Source organism: Xiphophorus hellerii, chromosome 4, assembly GCF_003331165.1.
Source record: "Xiphophorus hellerii strain 12219 chromosome 4, Xiphophorus_hellerii-4.1, whole genome shotgun sequence".
In the NCBI taxonomy this organism is placed as follows: Eukaryota; Metazoa; Chordata; class Actinopteri; order Cyprinodontiformes; family Poeciliidae; genus Xiphophorus; species Xiphophorus hellerii.
In genome coordinates this window covers 3,237,120-3,254,856 of record NC_045675.1, presented here as the reverse complement: position 1 = coordinate 3,254,856, position 17,737 = coordinate 3,237,120, and the positions used below count along the sequence as shown (strand labels likewise).

The window sequence follows — 17,737 nt, the reverse complement described above, 5'->3', positions numbered from 1 at the left end:
TCTCTTCATTAAAAACATAAAAACACATTAAAAACTTTAAATCGGAGAAAACAGTCCAGCTGTGGTTTTGTTTTTGACCACAAGAGGGCAGCAGCGCGTTTACAACACCTGTGTGTCAACAGCAAAAATCTGACATTTACAACAAACGGTTGTAAACGGTCATTTATTTCACAAACTTAACATGTAAATCAGGAATAACATTTTTTATATTAAAACACACACTCTCTGCCGTCACATACTTTTATTATCTTTGATTAAAAAGTCTTTAAAATGAGCACAACAAATAAACAAGGCCACAGAAACACTTAAAGCGTTTTTTTCTTCTTCTTAGCATTCATCTTCCAGTTACACCATTAAAGCCAGAGAGCGGACATTATGAAGCACTGGTGTGCACAGACACAAAACAACAAACTTACAAAACAACAAACTTGTCTTCACAGTGTTCAAATACCAGGATGGAAACTGAGAAGAAAACACACATACATACAAATACATTTAATAAACCTTTCATGGACATAAAATATCTGTTTTGGTTTAAATCCAGAGGCTGGTTGGCAGATAAAGGCAGTTTCTCACAAAGGAATAAAAAATATATATGTTTCGAGGGGAAATGTTGGTTTCATCAAGGATTCAGATATTTTTCTTTTACAAGCTTGACTTTAAAAATTATTTTTGTTCTAACAATTCAGCTTTTGTTTAGATAAGAGTTTTAAAAAGTGTAAAGAAATAAAAGGGAACCACAGAGTAATAGTAAACCATGGTAGCCTATTTAATGTGTAAAAATAAAAAGATATAAATAGGCAGGAAATTACAATGCTTTTCTCAGAATAACATTTTTTAATTTTTTTAAAATCCCATCTTGGATAACTTCATATATTTATTTAGATATCACTGTGGCCAAAGTGCGTCCTGATGCTATATTTAGAAATTAGCAGGTAGCACAGTTAGCTTATAACAAGCTGAAGTCGAATCGTTTCAAAACCGTTAAATACATAACAGACATAAGCCGTGGCTTCCTTTTTGTGAATTTGCTCTTTTTATCGGTCAAAATCTCAAGTATATATATTTTTTATCTATATGAAACTGGTTGTGTGGTACAAAAAAGACGTACAGCCTAGCAACGCTGTAGATTACATCGAATCGGTCAAAATAGACCATAAAACAATGGGAGCAGCCAGAACGTGCTAATGCTAACACCCGGAGATAATTGCTGCGATTTTTAACCTTAATAAAACTCCCCGGGGATTATAAAGCCTCAGACATTTCAGAGGTTAGGCAGCTTGTCGGTTAGGCGGCTTGTCTCAACATTATCTGTAGGATTTTAAAGATTAATGTGAAAATGTTCTGACGCTGATATAGAAATTAGCTTGTAGCACAGTTAGCAGGTAACCAGCTGAAGTTGAACCGTTTCAAAGGTATATTACAAATTAGTGCAAAATAGATTTTAACTGAATTATTTACACTGATCACCTTTAGGAAGTCATCATAATTTAATCTTTTACAGAAGACAAAATTTTTATTATTATCTACCTAATTTAGGGATGTCCAATGTGTGGCTCGCGGGCCATTGTCTACCCTGGGGATGATTTTGTGTGGCCCTCCACCACAATTCAAGAATGGTTTAAGTTTGGTTTGCTAACTCAGGCAGTCGATGCAGATGAACATGTAAAAGAAAATGTTTGTGGTGGGGTCAAATCTTAATGATGGGAAGCATTTAAATAAAAATACAAATAAAATCGCAAAATGGAGAATGTAAGGTACAACACAAAGTATTTATCTTTTGTTAATCTTTTTTTTTCATTTAATTTGAAAGTAAATAGGACCAAAACATCCTATTATGTTCATTGAAAACCAGATTGGTGCAGCCATTAATTAAATTTGGCCAAAAAGAAAAACAAATGTGATATCCTACTCTTGTTGATGAAAATACATGTGCAAAATTCCAGACAAATGGTAAGTGGCCTGTACTTGTGCAATGTTTATCTAGTCCAGAGGACTAGAAAGCGCTCAACTCTACATTCAGTCATTCTCTCTCACACACCCACACACACACATGCATTCATACACTGATGGTGGTAAGCTACATTGTAGCCCTGGCAGAGGTGGCTTTGACAGAAGCAGCCCCGTGACCACCAGGGAGAAGGGTCTAGTCCAAGGAGACAACTACTTATCATTTTTCAAATAAAATAAATTTAGCAATTTAAATAATAATTTAAAAAAAATTGGCCCCATGGTAAAAATTTCAGCATACTTTTCTTGTAGCATTGCTCACATTAGCATAGCTAGCATGTACCTCAATTGTCATGTAGGACAGCATTAAGCTCATTAAAATTAACATAATTAGCAAGCAGTACAGTCAATATTGAACTAAATTAGCATGTAGTGTGGTTAATTAGTTAGCATAATTAGTATGTAGCATGCTACAAACTATGTCTAGGTTTTAAAGCTACAAATAAGCTACATTGTAGCAATAGATTATGTTGAAATTATGCAAAAAATAAGTTATGCTACAAGAAAATTGTTCGGAGGACCAGTTTTTAGGAAAAGCTCAGGTGTCTGGTGGCCAGCGAACATCCTAAAAAAACTGCAGGGTAAAATCTGTCAGAATAATCGGGTCAGTCGGCGGCCTTGAGGCGACGCTCCGGCTCATCGGGTCGACAGAGTGAACAATAACAAGGAGTAAACGCCTTTCACTGACTTCGGCGAGACGGAAACACACACACACACACACAGCGGCACGGCAGGCGGGCCGAGCAGGTGGAGGTAACCGGAGGAAGAGCTTCTTCGTCTTCAGCTTCGGATGAGGGTCAGGAACTCGTCACGGGTTTTGGGGTCTTCCCTAAAGACTCCCAACATGGTGCTGGTGACGGTTTTACTGTTCATCTTCTGGACGCCTCGCATCACCATGCACATGTGGCTGAAGAGACGAGTGGAACGACGCCGTTACGTTAAGAAATACACAGAACAACATTTAAATCTGGAGAAAGGCCAAAGCAGGCCAAGATGGCTGCCGCAGCCGGTGAGTCTGGCGCAGAAACGATTAACCGGTTAATCATAATCAATTACTGAAATAATCATCAACTAATTTAGTAATCGTTTAATCGCTAAGTGGAGTAAACAGACTAATTATTTGAGTCGAGGGCTGAAATGATTAATTGTGATTAATCAATTACTGAAATAATTGGCAACTAATTTAATGATCGATTAATCGACTTACTTAGACTTATTGCTTAAGTCTAGGGTTAATCATGATTAATTGTTATTAATTACGACATTATTGGAATAATCTCAACTAATTTAGTAATTAATTAATCGTGAAATCAGAAAAGTGGTATAACAATCAATTACTAAAATAATTACCTACCTGAATCTGAATCTTCACATTTTAAACAAGAGAAATTAGAGAAGCGGCCAAACATAATATAATAAATTAATAACATGGGAATAATTATATTGTTATAAATGAAATAATTTGTCTGTGGAACTAACTTTCTTTTTTCCAATATGTAGGAATTATTGACTTGAAACAATAAGCTATGTCTTGATGAAAAGTTATTTGTAAGTTACTACATTTAAAATAAGATATTTTCACTAAAAAACTAGACCAAAAATACGGTAAGTTTTTGTGTTTTTACAACCTTTCAGCTGGAAAGAGACGGATGTTTTTCTTTAAAGCAAAATTACAACTTCAAGCAGAGATTACTGTACAAATAGAAACAAAAACAACCTGCAGATAAGTTTATAAAATAATTTGTTCTAGTTAGCTGTGACTTCTGACTGTAAAGATCCTCAGGTTTTAATGCGACTTCATTATCCAAGTAAGTAAGGAGAGGAGCGCCCCCTGGTGTCTGTATATATAACCTGCAGGCTGCTGTCAGAAAGCGCGTTTGGTCCATCACATAAAGTTGAAGATTATAGTTTAAACGTGACAAAATAAATAAAATTTCTGCGTCGGAAGAGAGATACATACGTTGCCTCGACAACGACTCCGACCCCGGTGGGTTGCAGGGCCTCGGTGATGGCAACGGCAATCTGTTTGGTCAACCTCTCCTGAACTGGGGAAGCAAGAGACAAACGGAGAAACAAACAGATCAAGGATAACAGAATCTCAAGTTTGGTAAATGAAAAATCTACAAATGTGCCTTTTTTTTAAAAATTGATTAATCAGTTAACACAGACCATAACACAATAGACTAGTATTATTATAAATAATGCTTGTAAGTAATTAATAAGTAACGAAATAACTATTCATTTTATTAGTTTGAAAGTCTTAAAACAGCTCAAAATAAATTTAGAGATGTTTACAAAATAACAGTTAGTAAAATATTTAAATAAAAGCACCTTGTAGTCGACGGCTGTAGATTTCAACAATCCTAAGAAGAAAAAAGAAAGAAGGTCAATAAATCATTTGATTAATTTAACTGTAACCGAGAACTCGGTGATGATGAAAGGTTGATTTTTATTTACATCATATTTATACACCTAAATGTAACATTTAGTACAGCCACAAAAACGTCAAAGAATATTTTAAAGTTTAAACAAAAATATTTTGTTTATATTTCACGGTTTTAGGAGAGGATGAAAAAAGACTTTTAACATTCTGTTTGAATATTGAATAATCTCTCTCTGAAATCTGCTTAAAATGTATTTATTTATTTTTTTTGTCCAGGTCAGAACAGTTAAAATCCTGGACAAAATTAATAAAAATTTAAATCGTAAAATTCAGTTTTATGTAGCGATGCAAACAATTAATTCAATTACAATCAATTGTTGATTAATGGTTTATTAGATTAAAATGAGTTCCAATCGATTAACTAATAGCATCTGCTTAGGCGTTTTTATAGTGTTGTAGTTTTGCCGCCACCCAGCAGAGGGCGCCGCTGGATGGTGGAACAGGAAAGATGGCGGCCGTACCAGAACGGGAAAGAGAAACGGTCTAAACAGAGTCCGGTGTGGGATTCAAACTGCACTTTATGCGGTTCTGTTCTGAAATATTAACACTGGACAAGCTAATTAAGTTTTGAGCAACTTAAATACGTATAAGTTTAATAATGTGAGGAAACCATTTTTTAATAAAAGCTACCAGAGCAATCATTAAGCTAATTTTGCTCGTTTCACAGTAAGTACTACAGAAAAGATTACCGATATTTATCTTAGTATTACACAGTATTCTTTGTTAAAAACTGATTTTGAACCACAAGAAATGAAACAGACCCAAATATTTGATGTGTGATTTTGGTGATGGCACTTAAAATGTAATGTTTGTTGACTGCCTGGTGTTTTCTTAATAACTTTGTATGCCTTGGTGCTGAAATGTGCTACACAAATAAACGAAATTGATTGATTGGTTAGAATACTCAAAAACTGATTGAGTAGTAGTTGTAGTGTACTTATATTGTTTATAAGTTAGATAAGAACGAGGCCAGAGCCAGTTTTAAGGTTGTTGCTCGTTTATTTATTGTCCTGATAGAAACAACCTGCCAAAATGACCGTCAGTTAGAAAGTTCACAAGTGTGACGTTACATGAGGACCGCCGACACCAATAATGTTAAAAATAAATGCTTTTATTGTAAAAATGTTAGCCCTTTATGTTATGGAAAGACGGTCGGCCATTTTCAGAAAACGGATGCTTATCAATTAACCATTAATCAATGGATAATTATGTGCATAAAATCGGATGTTTTTAAGCTTGTAACCGGACGGTGCGGAACTAGAAGTGACTGTCCTCATGGTGAAGGTCCATATCGGCGTCGGATCGTTCTTCTTCAGTGACGTCATGAATCCATTTGGCGTCGCTAAGCATCCTGGGGAAAATCGACCCGAACTTCACTTTCAACCTGCTGCTCTTCTCCGTGAGCGGCGAACTTTGGACAACCTGGACCTCACAGACCTCCAAGTAAATGCCACAAGACCGAACCCAACAGAGCTCAACAGGAAGGAGTATCTTTTTTTATTTTTTTTTAATCATTAGTTTTTTGTTTTTGTTTTTTTAGAGGGGGGGTTACTGGACAAAATGAATGAACAGCAACTATGTTTTCCTGGACAAAATGGCGGACAGCACAGACACGTTGTTAGCTTCGAAATCTTTTATTTGTAAAGTAGTCTGCTGAAACCCTTTAGACTGTTCAAGTTTTATTTTATTTATTTTAACCAGATTCTAAAAGCAAAACCAAGTAACCAGTACGCCGACAAAATATGACCACAGACAACCAAGAACAAAATATTAACTACTTTTCTCAGTTTGAAGTGAACCTTTTAATCCGACCCCTTACCTCAATTTAATGAAATTTATTACTTACAGACTCAGTAATTATTAGAAAATTGACATCAATTTTTTCCCCCTTATTTTCAATTTCTATTCTGTTTCTTTTAATTATCCACAGCTTTTAGGCATCCGGAACGGTTTTTAAAATAAGTTTCTTTGGTACTTCTTACGTCATTTGTTTTAACTTTTCCAAAAGTTAAAACAAATGAAAACGTAGTAAACGTCACTTTTATGTCATGGGTCAAATTTCTTTAGTGAAAATATAAAATCTGAAAAAACAAACAGTAAGAGGGAAAAAAGAAAACAAAAACAGTTGGATGGAAAGAATATTATTCCACATTCGACTGAAAAAAATCTATAGAATTTTCATTTTAAACGTCAACAATTTACAAAGTTAGTCATGATAAACAAATTCTCTCTACAATGTGTGTAGTCCTGACATGATTAATCAAATAATTGTGATTAATCAATTACTAAATTTGTTGACGATTAGTTCAATAATTGATTAATCATTAACTGGAGTATTCAGACTAAAAAAAAAAGCAAACACAGTCATAGTGGCAATTAAGCAAAAACTACACAGAATATATATATTTTGCATTTAAGATAAAAAACTTCTTTGTGTTGAATCCAGAACTCAAGTGCCATTTTTAGCTTCACTAAATTTATTAAGCAACTTTTTCTGTCCATTTATGAATCCAAAAATAAATTTTTAATGCATTTCAAATATGTGTAAAAATTAGAGGCTTAAATATGCCAATTTTTAACTGATTAATCGTGAAAAATAATTGATAGAATAGTTAATTACTAAAATAATCATGAGTTGCAACCCTAAATGTGTGTGTGTGTGTGTTACGGGGTGTTAGCACAATAAGCCTGAAGGTATTGGGGTCAGTGGGATCTGATGTTTTAATAATCAGCTTAAACACACTGAGGCAGACGCTCAGATTCTCCATCATGTCGGGTTTACTCACCTGGCCAGCTTGCTCAGACCCAGAACCCGTTTGTTAGGGAGGTAACCGATGTGAACCTGCACAGCAGGAAACAGTAAATTATCACATAATCCTGAAGACACCAGTTTCTCTCTCATCGGTGGAACAACAGGATAAGGCAGTAATCTTATTGTGCGACACGTTCTGCCTCATCACTGTTTAATAAAGTCCAGGAGTGAAATAAACTTTAAATGTAATATTCAGAAAACTTTGATTCAGTTTCCAGCCTCACCAGGCTTTTTTAGACACAGTATAAAAAAATGAGACTTTTAGCTACTTCCATCCACCGCTAACAGCTTGTTAATATAAAGTAGGGCTGAGACATTACTGCAATAATTTTGATTTTAACATTGTAAAAATGTTAATGCAATAAATTTTTTATAAAGGCTGGAACTTTTATATTTGAACGTTTCTGGTACACTCGTAAATCTGACGCACAAGTGACATCTGCAAACAGCAGCAATGGATGACAAAAAGGGTTTTGAATTGAAAATGTTGCTTGTTGATAATTGTACTTAATTACAGTTTAAACTGAGTATAAAGTGTAAAGTTTCCTTTTAACAGATGCTCACAGATGCTGGTCAGAACTGGAGCAGAAGTTAGTGTAAATGCTGCCAATATTTCAGATTTTTAAATAACAAATTTTGTTCAATTATTCAGGAGTGAAAGAGACTGAAAATGTGTAGAAAAGTGAGACTTTTAGCTGCTGCCATTCACTACTAGTATGTTTTTTAAAGGAAGAGGCTGCAAATATAAAGTATTAAAAAATGCTGGTCAGAACTGGAGCAAAAATTATGTCTACTCCAGTTTGTCCATAATTTCAGGTTTATAATTTGTATTTCTGAATTACAGGCAGACTGAAACCACCACAGAGCATTTTAAAAATCCTTCAGAAGGAATTTAATATTTCTCAGCATGGAAATTAACTTAAGCATTGTGTTCACGTCTGAACTGAGGGGTAAAATGTGTAAAAATAATACAAACCATTTGGTCATTATTTCATAGGAATTATTGTTAATTTGTTCTGTTATTGGCGATGATCGCCGCAGATGAGACCAGATCAGGTAGAAAAGTCAAAAGAATCGGAGTCGGCAGCACGAGAGCCGCTGTGTGGACGGCCGCAGGCTGCGGTTCCCAAACACACAAACATGCCAGCGAGCTTCACTTAAATGTCAGAAGCAATTTGTTGACTGAGAGGAGAAAGGGCAGCAGCAAAAACCATGCAACGATCTCTCTTTTCCACTTCTTTCTTCTCCTCCCTCCGCTCAGCTGCAGAGGCCTGATATAAACATCAAACGAAGTGCTACTTCACTCAATTTATTTATGTTCACAAACATGACGAGGCTCTTTTTCAGCCACGTTCAGGTCGGATCAGGTTGAAATAAACTTAGGATGAACAGAAAACCACAGTTTTTCTGAACATCTCATTCAGATATTTGTTTTTTCTATACTTGCCATTTTCTCAATATGGTTTATTTAAAAGAGAATGTGAGGACAGGAAATGGACAGTCTTCAAAATAAAAGCATGAATATAAATGTCTAACATTATAAAGAATTATCAGTTGATATTCAAAACTTCAGCAGAAATGTCAAACCTTATTCTACCTAATACTCCAAAAACAGCTGGGTAAATTAACGCTTTAGAATTTATCTGGAAAAATTAATTCAGGGGAAGCAGTAATGTTTTCAAAGTTCGCAAAAATGCCAACAGGGAAAACAAAAACGACGGTAACCATTGCAGGTAGTAAACAAAAAAAAAAGAAGGGAAAATTCAGCCAAAAAACTCTGGAATTTTAATTTGAAATCTTGGAATTGTGCTAGAAATTTTTTTTAAATTTTGAGAATCTCAAAAGATTTCTTGTTTTTTTTCTAAAAATATTTTTTGAGTTTCAAAAGATTTTTTTTAGAAAAACAACTTCTACATTTTTTGAGTTTTTCTTGTAAATTTGCAACTTTTCAAAGTCAGAATTTTTAAAATAAATCTTAGAAAAATTTGTGAAAATTTCTGAGTCTTTTCAAGAAGATTTTCAACTTCTTAAAAATTTCTAGAAAATAATTTGGAAATCTGAGTTTCAAAAGTAAAATCCTTTGACTGTTGAAACTCAAATTTTCCAGAAAAATGTGTACATTTAAAAAAAATTTTTAGCAAATTTTCAACTTTTCAAACTCAGGAATGTTTTTGTTTTTCCTAAAAAATTTCTAAGATATTTTCAGGAAATTTACTTTTTTTCCTTCCATTTACAATAATCCTAACTAGCTGTCTTAAATGCCTAATTCCATATCTTTAATCTATTTTTTGTGTAATTTTACGTCAAAGTTTTCCCAGAACAGGTGATAAAATGTCTTTGCTAACTGCAAACAAAAGACGACCTGCAATAAACGCCTCAAACGGCTAAAAACACCCGGCGGCAGCTGATGGTGATGATGATGATGATGGGGTGAAGGATGAGGAGCTTTATAGACTTGAACAAACGTGTGTTTATGTGCTTCCCAGCTGTCACCAGATCCCATTGACAGCAGTGGAAAGAAAAGGATCAGCTGCAGTCGGCCATTGTTGTGAGCAGCAGGTGAAGATGGAGGGATGGAAAGCAGAAAGAAGCGGAGGATGAGGCGCTTCGTCAGGCTTTAGTGGACGGTAATGATGTGAAGGCTGAAGATAAACAGATCTCAGCTAATCTGATTGTTTCTCATGTTCTGTGCTGCTCAGACCGACGGCCTCCAGACAAACAGGGTTGGGTTAAGATTAGCATCTGCTCAGATGTTTCTGTTTGAGACAAAGATTTTCTGTTCTACACCTAAAGTAAAGCTCGCTAACTCAGCTTCCATTCATGGAGCCAGAGTGACACTCAGACCCCCATGTTTTAAAGGGGAACTATTATTCTTCCAGGTTAGGACAGATATAAGGGCTACGCAGAACATGTTCGTTACATTTTTGCACAAAATCATTCATAATGAGATTTTATTCTGCTCCTTTGAAAATGAGCCGTTTTAGGGCGTCAAGTCACTTTAAATCCAAATTAGCTGCTTCTGGCCACGCCCCCCAACGCAACGTTTACACTCGCACGAGAAAATGGCTGCAAATAGATGAGCAATTATACAACCGTACATCTTTGAAAAGTAGAAGTGGAGCCTCCTGCACAACCAACAAGAATGCATCAACTGGTTTCTGGATAGGAAATCATCAACTAGACACTTGTCTTTTCCAGCAGCCATTGTACAGCACATAAAGCAGTAAAACCAGCTGACCAAACATGCTGGAGCTCAGTTTGGGTTGCTAGGTAACAGGGTTGGGCTTTGCTGGGGTTGCTAAGCAACGGCAGTCCCTGTGGAATGTGACTTATCGGGAAGTTTTAAAAACATTTTCCAGACATCAAACAACATTAACTAATTAAATTGTTAGAAAACGGCTGGGTGTTTTTTAAGCTGCTTTTCTTTCAGCTTAATCTGGAGTACTAAGACGTATGAAATGGGAATTTTAATTTAGCTCCCCTTTAATGTTTTAACTATTCCTTGCGGGTCATGCATGTAGTATCTTACCCAACCCAAACCACTTTAAATCAACGTCACCAAAACAATTATGGCTCTTTCTGACGGTTTGTGACTGACAGAGCAGATTTTATTCGAAATGTGCTGGGGTTTCAAAGAAATTTATGAAGGAAAGTCCATTTCCTGACTAAACACTAACAGACATCCTGCCTTATGCCATATTTTCTTGCCTTTCCCATTTTGAAGAGTTTTGGCTCAATGGGACGGTTTGTAGCACTGTTGGTTTTCAAAAATCAGATCACGGGTTTCAATATCCACTCGGGGTTTTTCTAAATGGAGTTTGAGGCTCTCCCTGTACATGAGTGGGTTCTCTCTGGGTACTCCAGCTTCCTCCTACAGATCAGAAACATGACTGCCAGGTTATTTTGTCTTTATAAATTGCCCTTTGAACTCTGGCGTACGCCGTCTCTGACCCAATTACCGCTGGAGAAAGGCTCTTCTAACCTGGTAGAACCTCATGTTTCTGTTTGGAGTGTCCGCTGTCCGCTCACCCGGCCAAAGATGGGCACCAGGTGGTGCTCACACATGGAGAACATGTCGATGTCTTTGACGATCACCATCTCGTCGTGGTCTTCGTCAAAGATCGCGTCGTTCAGCACATCTGTGGACAAACAGGGAGCGAAACTTCAGGAAAACATTTAATCAGCTTTGGTTTTGCTTTTGATATTTGTGAAAATCAGCCCAGGTTCTGTTAGCAGGTTGTTTATTCTCTCCGACAGACATCAGTGTCCAATTAAGGCTCCGTTTTCACTTTCCCGGCGCCGGTTTATTGCGTTTTTTTTGTTCAATAACAGTTTTATCTGTACATGACGACACAGGCGGCGCTCACTACCGTCGCTGCACTTTTTAATTTCCTGGCTGGATATCTGCTTGAGGCAGAGCGAACTGAAAAAGGTGAAGTCAGACAAACAGAAGACGCCGACTTGTTGCTTTAGTTTCCAACGCTTTTCTCTGAGTGTAAACAGCACAGCAGGTAAACAGGTCTATATTTAAATGTTTAATTATAATTTGAGCATATTTCCCAGTAATATATTTTAATTCCTAAACCTTATTTTATCCTGTTCCTCTGAGGATTTACACAATTTAGCTAAATCCCACCCCGTTCTGACAGGAAGGAGCTCCAGTAGCAGTCAGTTTTACAAAAACTCTGAAGAGGCCTCTGACAGAAGACTGTTGCTGTATGCTAAGAGCTCAATATGTGGGTAGCAGAGACAATATTTCACAGTTAAATGTTCTCAGCTGTTAGTAAAAACTGCTAATCCACATCCTTTGCTTTTGCCTTTTCATTTAAAATCTTTGCTGAATAACTGAAAAAATAAAATATACAAATAAAAGAAATAAGAATTTCATTGACTGTGTTGGGTTTAAATACGTTTATGACTTTAGAATATCAGATAATCCTGCTCTTGTTTTTATCTTTTTGTCATGTTTCCGCTGGTCAGAACTGATCAAAGCAGAAAATGATTCTAGAGTCTCAACTTAGTTTTTGTCACGTAGGTGTGGTGAGTTACAGGCAGGCTAGGCTTAAATCTCTGGGTTGGTGTTCCGGTTTGCTACATCTCTAATTTACTGTGACTGTAAAAATATTTCAACTGTGAAAACAAGCATAAAAATTTGTATGCTAACTCCTCAGGTTGGATTTTTGTTTGTATTTTGCACTTCAATTTCAGGAAGACTGCAATTTTTCAAGATGGACGCCGTGTTACAGTTTTTAAAAACTAAATATTGGCATAAAATGTTTCCCATTTCCCTGACTTGGATGAACTTTATGTCTCACCATACATTTTGACTCTGGTTATCCTATTCATAAAACTTTAAAAATAATAATTTGCAGCAAAACCAGATGAAAATACTGGAACTGAGGACTTTATCGTTCCAGAGTTTTACTCCAGTCAGCTAGAAGGAAATGAAAATATGACACAGATACTGAGGGACAGTTGCTTTAGTGGTTAGCGCTAGCTTCCATGAATTCTTTTGTGTTTAGCACAAAAAATTGTTTAGTATTAGCATCTGCTACTTTTTAATGTTTAGTGCTAATTTTTATGTGTTCAGCAGTGAAGCGTTAGCTTCTGCTATTTTTTGTATGTTTTGTGTTGGTGTCCGCAAAAAAGCTTAGCTCTTTAGTGTTAGCCTCATGCTAATTTTTTTTATGTGTTTAGCAGTTCAACGCTAACTTCTGCTTATTTTTATGTACTTAGCAGTTTAGCATTAGCATAACTAAGATAGTTGTTTAGGAAATTAGTGGTTAGTGAAGCTAACGTTTTGGCTAGTTGTGCCTATTCACCTGCAGACATATATAATCTATTACAAGCATGGCGGCCATCTTGGAAAATGTCTACCAGACAAATGAAACACAAGCTCAAGACAATTAAATTTCTATTGATCAAAATATGTATATTATGATTTGACACCAAACACATATAAACACATTTACATTGATCATTTTAATGCAAAAATAATTTTTTTGTGACAACCATGGTAGCCATCTTGAAAAATGCCCACCATCTTGAATTTTTCAGTAGATAAGGGTTTTTTCCCCAAAAGTAAGGCTCTGGGAACATATGTACCAAGTTATGATCTTGTATTAACATGAAAGATTAATATTAAATTATCTGCTGCACTATTTGTCTTTAACTCGTTGGTGAAAGTTGCGTCTCAGTCAGATTCGCGTCCTCTGGGGAAACGACGTCGGGTCAATGATGACTGGATAAATGAATCTGAAGTGGCGTCAGTCAGGTTTGTGACGGAAAGAAAAGGTGTTTATCGGGTAATGGGAGCGTTACTCACAATCAGCCATCATCTCTGCACACAAGCAGACAAACACCATCTGAACGGAGCCGCAACAATTACCCATTCATTCCCGTCCAACAGCGAAATGCGTCGGGTTTTATGTGCTTCCTTTTCTGACTCAGATTTTTATCAATGGTGTAACCCAATCAAGGAAGTGTCTGCTTGGGTCTAAATTTGTTTCAGAGAAGGGCAGCGAGTCCGAACATGCAGCCAGAAGTTTGTCTGGTTATTGCGTCACAGATTGAGCCCCGGGTCAAAGATCCGCTCTGACGACGGCCGATGTTTGAACATCAAATCTCTGTAACTTCCTCTATATTTACACACAGAGGACTCAGATTCACTGAAGCTTTAAATATGTTAAAGTTCTTATTGTGAACAAGCATCTAAAAACATGTTTACGTTTCATTAATCACTCATTTTAAATAAATATGAAAAACAACCATATAAATAAGAGTTAAATATGTTTATTTATTCTTTTTAGTGTGTTAGTGGAAATGAGGGAAACCCCTTTTATTTATTGCTTCATTATTTTTATTTTTGATGAATATTCTACAAAACAAAAACATCTTGGATTTTAAAATTAAACCAAACAAAATGCATTTTATTAGGATTTTACATGATAAACAAAACACTGTAAAAAACCAAAATATTGGTAACTATTTTTGATGAGGTTTCTAGTGCAAATATTTAAGTGCATTTGAAATAAGAAAACTAACTTACAAATAACTTTAGGTAACATGTAAGAGCTTGTTTTAAGTGAATAAATCCTTGATGTTGCTGAAAAAGAACTAGTTCCACCGGCAGATTATTTCACTAATAATAAATTTGTCCAATTTTATAAGTGAAATAATTTTCCACTTTTTAAAATAAATATTAAAGGAGTTATTGAGTTAAAACAAGCTCAAATGTCTTGCTGAAAAGGTACTTGTAAGTTGGTTTGCTTGAAAATAAGGTAAAACTAAAATATTTTCACCTGAAATTAGACAAAAATACTTGGTAAGATTTTATGTTTTAGCAGTGAAGGATCATAAATATAAATTCTGAAGTAAAAGAAACGTTCTTCAAAATTTCTCACCAATAAAAATCTGAAAACTTTGTCAGGAAACGTATTAAACCCCATTAATCTGGTAAAATCCAGAGCAATTTATTAATATTTTACATTTAGAATATTCTTTATTTATCAGTGTATTTTTATATTCTAGCTGAATTTTCCTTTTTAATTCCTGCAGCCGACAACAGGAGGATTTAACCTTTGACCTGCACATGCATATGAACAAACATCTGAATACTTCAGCTAAACAACGTGACACTTTCACGTAAAAACAATTTTCAGAAACATCTCTGCGTGTTTTCAGTTGTTCTTTACCTCCCAACAAGGGGAGGGGAGGCTCCAGCTGCAGCCTATCAGCAGGAAGGAGGCGCACCACCTCCATCTTGATGACAGCGGACAAATGCAACCATCATTATCTGCATCACCTTCTGACCCGTCCAAGAGCCGCTTCAGGCAAGATGCTTTCAGGTGAAACAAGACAGGAAAAATAAGAATCACCTGCTTTTCTTGCAGCACATGTTTCCACCCAACGCATTCCTTTCTTTATAGCTTCTAAACACACAACAACCCCCCACCCATGACGGCAAAACTACGTCCAGATGGGGCTGTGAGGGGGCAGATCCCCAACTCCAGCCACTCCGTAGAGCGCCGAGAAGTCCTCCCAGTTGGACCCAACAACCCCGACCTGTTACACTGCAAAAACACAAAATATTACCACGATTTTTGGTCCAGTTCCTACTGCAAATATCTTAGTACACTTGAAATCATGTGAAACTAACTTACAAGTAGCTTTTCAGCAAGACATAGGGGCTTGTTTTAAGTCAAGAATTTACTAATATTGATGAAAACGGACTACAGCGCAGGGAATTCTGGGTAAATTAAGCTAAACAAACGCACTAGTCTAGCGCCAATGGGAGAAATGTCTCATGATCTTTTTCCAAAGACAAAATAAAAATGCTACAACCGCTAAAATCTGATGCGGCTCCATTTTTGTTTACATTTCGTGAAGAAGAAAGTTGAGGTTAATGTCTTCTTCAGTGGTTCTTGGTGCAGCGCCCCCACAGGCGAGGAGGGGAACAGGTTTTTCAAAACGTTTGGTTTGTTTGAGAAGCGCAGCAGCTGAAAATGTAACAAATGTTGCAATTTTGTTCAGGGATCGAAGGGAATCTACCAGATTATCAGGTGTGAAAACAGACCAGGAGTCTGGATCTTACTGCGTCTCACTCATGCCAACATTTGTAACTCAGTCGTCTGAGATATTTGAGTGGTTAAAATCCGATATTGTTTTCCTTAAACCTTTGAGTTCAGTGGTTTTAATAGAGCTGGAAAAGAATTACAACACAAAAAACAAAACCAAGCATGTAATTATGGAGCAGAGGGTGGATTTAGGTTGAACGTTCATCTAATCTGATTAAGAACTTAGACTTTTGCTCAAGTTTTGTTGTTATTTCACAAGACTGAACAGGAATTTATTGTAATGCAGTGATCACAAAACAGAAATGCATAATGCATAGTGAGTACATTTAAATCAGCCCGAACAACAGAAACTCAGGGCTGCGCTGATGGGTTTCAGCAGACCAGTTTGTTTAGTGTAATATGGCTCAGAGGCTTTTCCCCTAAATCAAACAACCGTTTCATTGATTCAGGGGAAAGTCTCTCATAGGTCAACGTCCATTATATTTTATTAAATTCTTATTAACTGAATTAAACCCACATCCCTGGCAGATTCACACTGAAAGCAATCTTAATTTTATTTTAATTTTTTGCTTTTAAGGTAACTAGAATTGAATTTGCTCTCGTCTAATCTCTGAATCTTCTGTCTGAAAATACTTTAAGAAAAATTTAATTACAATTATGACTATACAGAACAAAAAGTAACATCTTAAATTTACTTTATGACTAGTCATAATTTAATGGTATATTTTTGAAACATATATTTCAGATATATTGAATTGAAGTCTCGTACAAGTCAGTGGTAATTATGACGTCATTTATCCTAGTCAGAATAAATGAAGATCTCTCAAAAAGGTATTTTGTCAAGTCAAACTATAATTAGAGGTATCTTAACTTACTAATAAGTCTAGTCATAATGCTATTTCAGATATCTTATGGATTGCAAGTGCAGTGAAACCGATTATATGTTAAATCGGCCTGCTATACATCCATATAAATCAATGGTAAATCTGACGTCATTTAGAGTAGTCAAAGTATAATTAGAGATGTCTTGTATAACTAAGTTGTCAAGTCATAAATCAATTTAAGATATGTGAAGTCAATTATATGTCACAACGGTCTGCCGTAGCCATAAATCAATTTACACCTGAAGTGCAGTCGATTTTATGTTACAACGGGATGCCATACCGCGCTCGATCGCTTTTTGGCTCAACACTCTTCCATCTATCTCTGCTCACAAACACTAAATGGGTCAATTAGTAATCATGGAAAATAAAAATGGCCAAATTATGAAGTATTTCATAAACTAAGTGATTATTTAGTTAGTTGAAGAGAGTTTTTCAGAGCCGCCTCACACCTGTTGCCTGTCAGGACAAACCACGGGCTCCTCCGAACAGCTCTGGGGGTTTAAAACAAACTCACCGATAATTTTCTCCTGGTATCCCTTGGTGAAGAACTGCATGGCGGTGGCGGCCCTCCAGGGAGTCTTCAGGAGCCCCTGCCGCTGCGGATCCTCTCCGAGCCCCCGCAGGATGGTGGTGTAGGCAGCGGCCAGCGACGGCAGGCTCATCTCGTTGTCCTCCAGGCTCCGGGTCCGCTCCTCCTTCCAGCTCTCCATCACCGAGCTGGTCGCCCGGTGGGCGCCGGGCTCCGCCGCCGGCGAGGCGACCGCCGGCCGTTTCACCATCCCGTCAAAGTGTCCGTTGAGGACGGCGCCGCCGTCCGCGGAGGAGTCCCTCCTGTCTCCCGAGCCGTACATCGTCTTCTTAGAGTGCTCCATCCCGCTGTCCGCTTCCTTAAGATCCGCCCGTTGAACCAGTTTCTTTATTTTCTTTAGCCAGATGCGAGTTCAGAACCTGCCGAACCGGTCCGGACCAGATCTGGAGTTTAACAGATGCGCGTTTCAGCTGAGAAAGTGAA

The 17,737-nt window shown here is 36.7% G+C and overlaps 1 protein-coding gene across 1 annotated transcript; it reads right to left on the bottom strand.

The window, feature by feature from the left end:
* Positions 1-147: 147 nt before the first annotated feature.
* On the bottom strand, positions 148-17,737 carry gch1 (GTP cyclohydrolase 1). The gene is made up of 6 exons (XM_032560290.1): positions 17,240-17,737; positions 11,295-11,404; positions 7,240-7,295; positions 4,342-4,373; positions 3,971-4,055; positions 148-2,917 (listed from the first exon to the last, which is right to left on the bottom strand). The coding sequence occupies exons 1-6, from the start codon at positions 17,595-17,597 to the stop codon at positions 2,791-2,793; spliced, it is 768 nt and encodes a 255-aa protein (XP_032416181.1). The 5' UTR covers positions 17,598-17,737; the 3' UTR covers positions 148-2,790.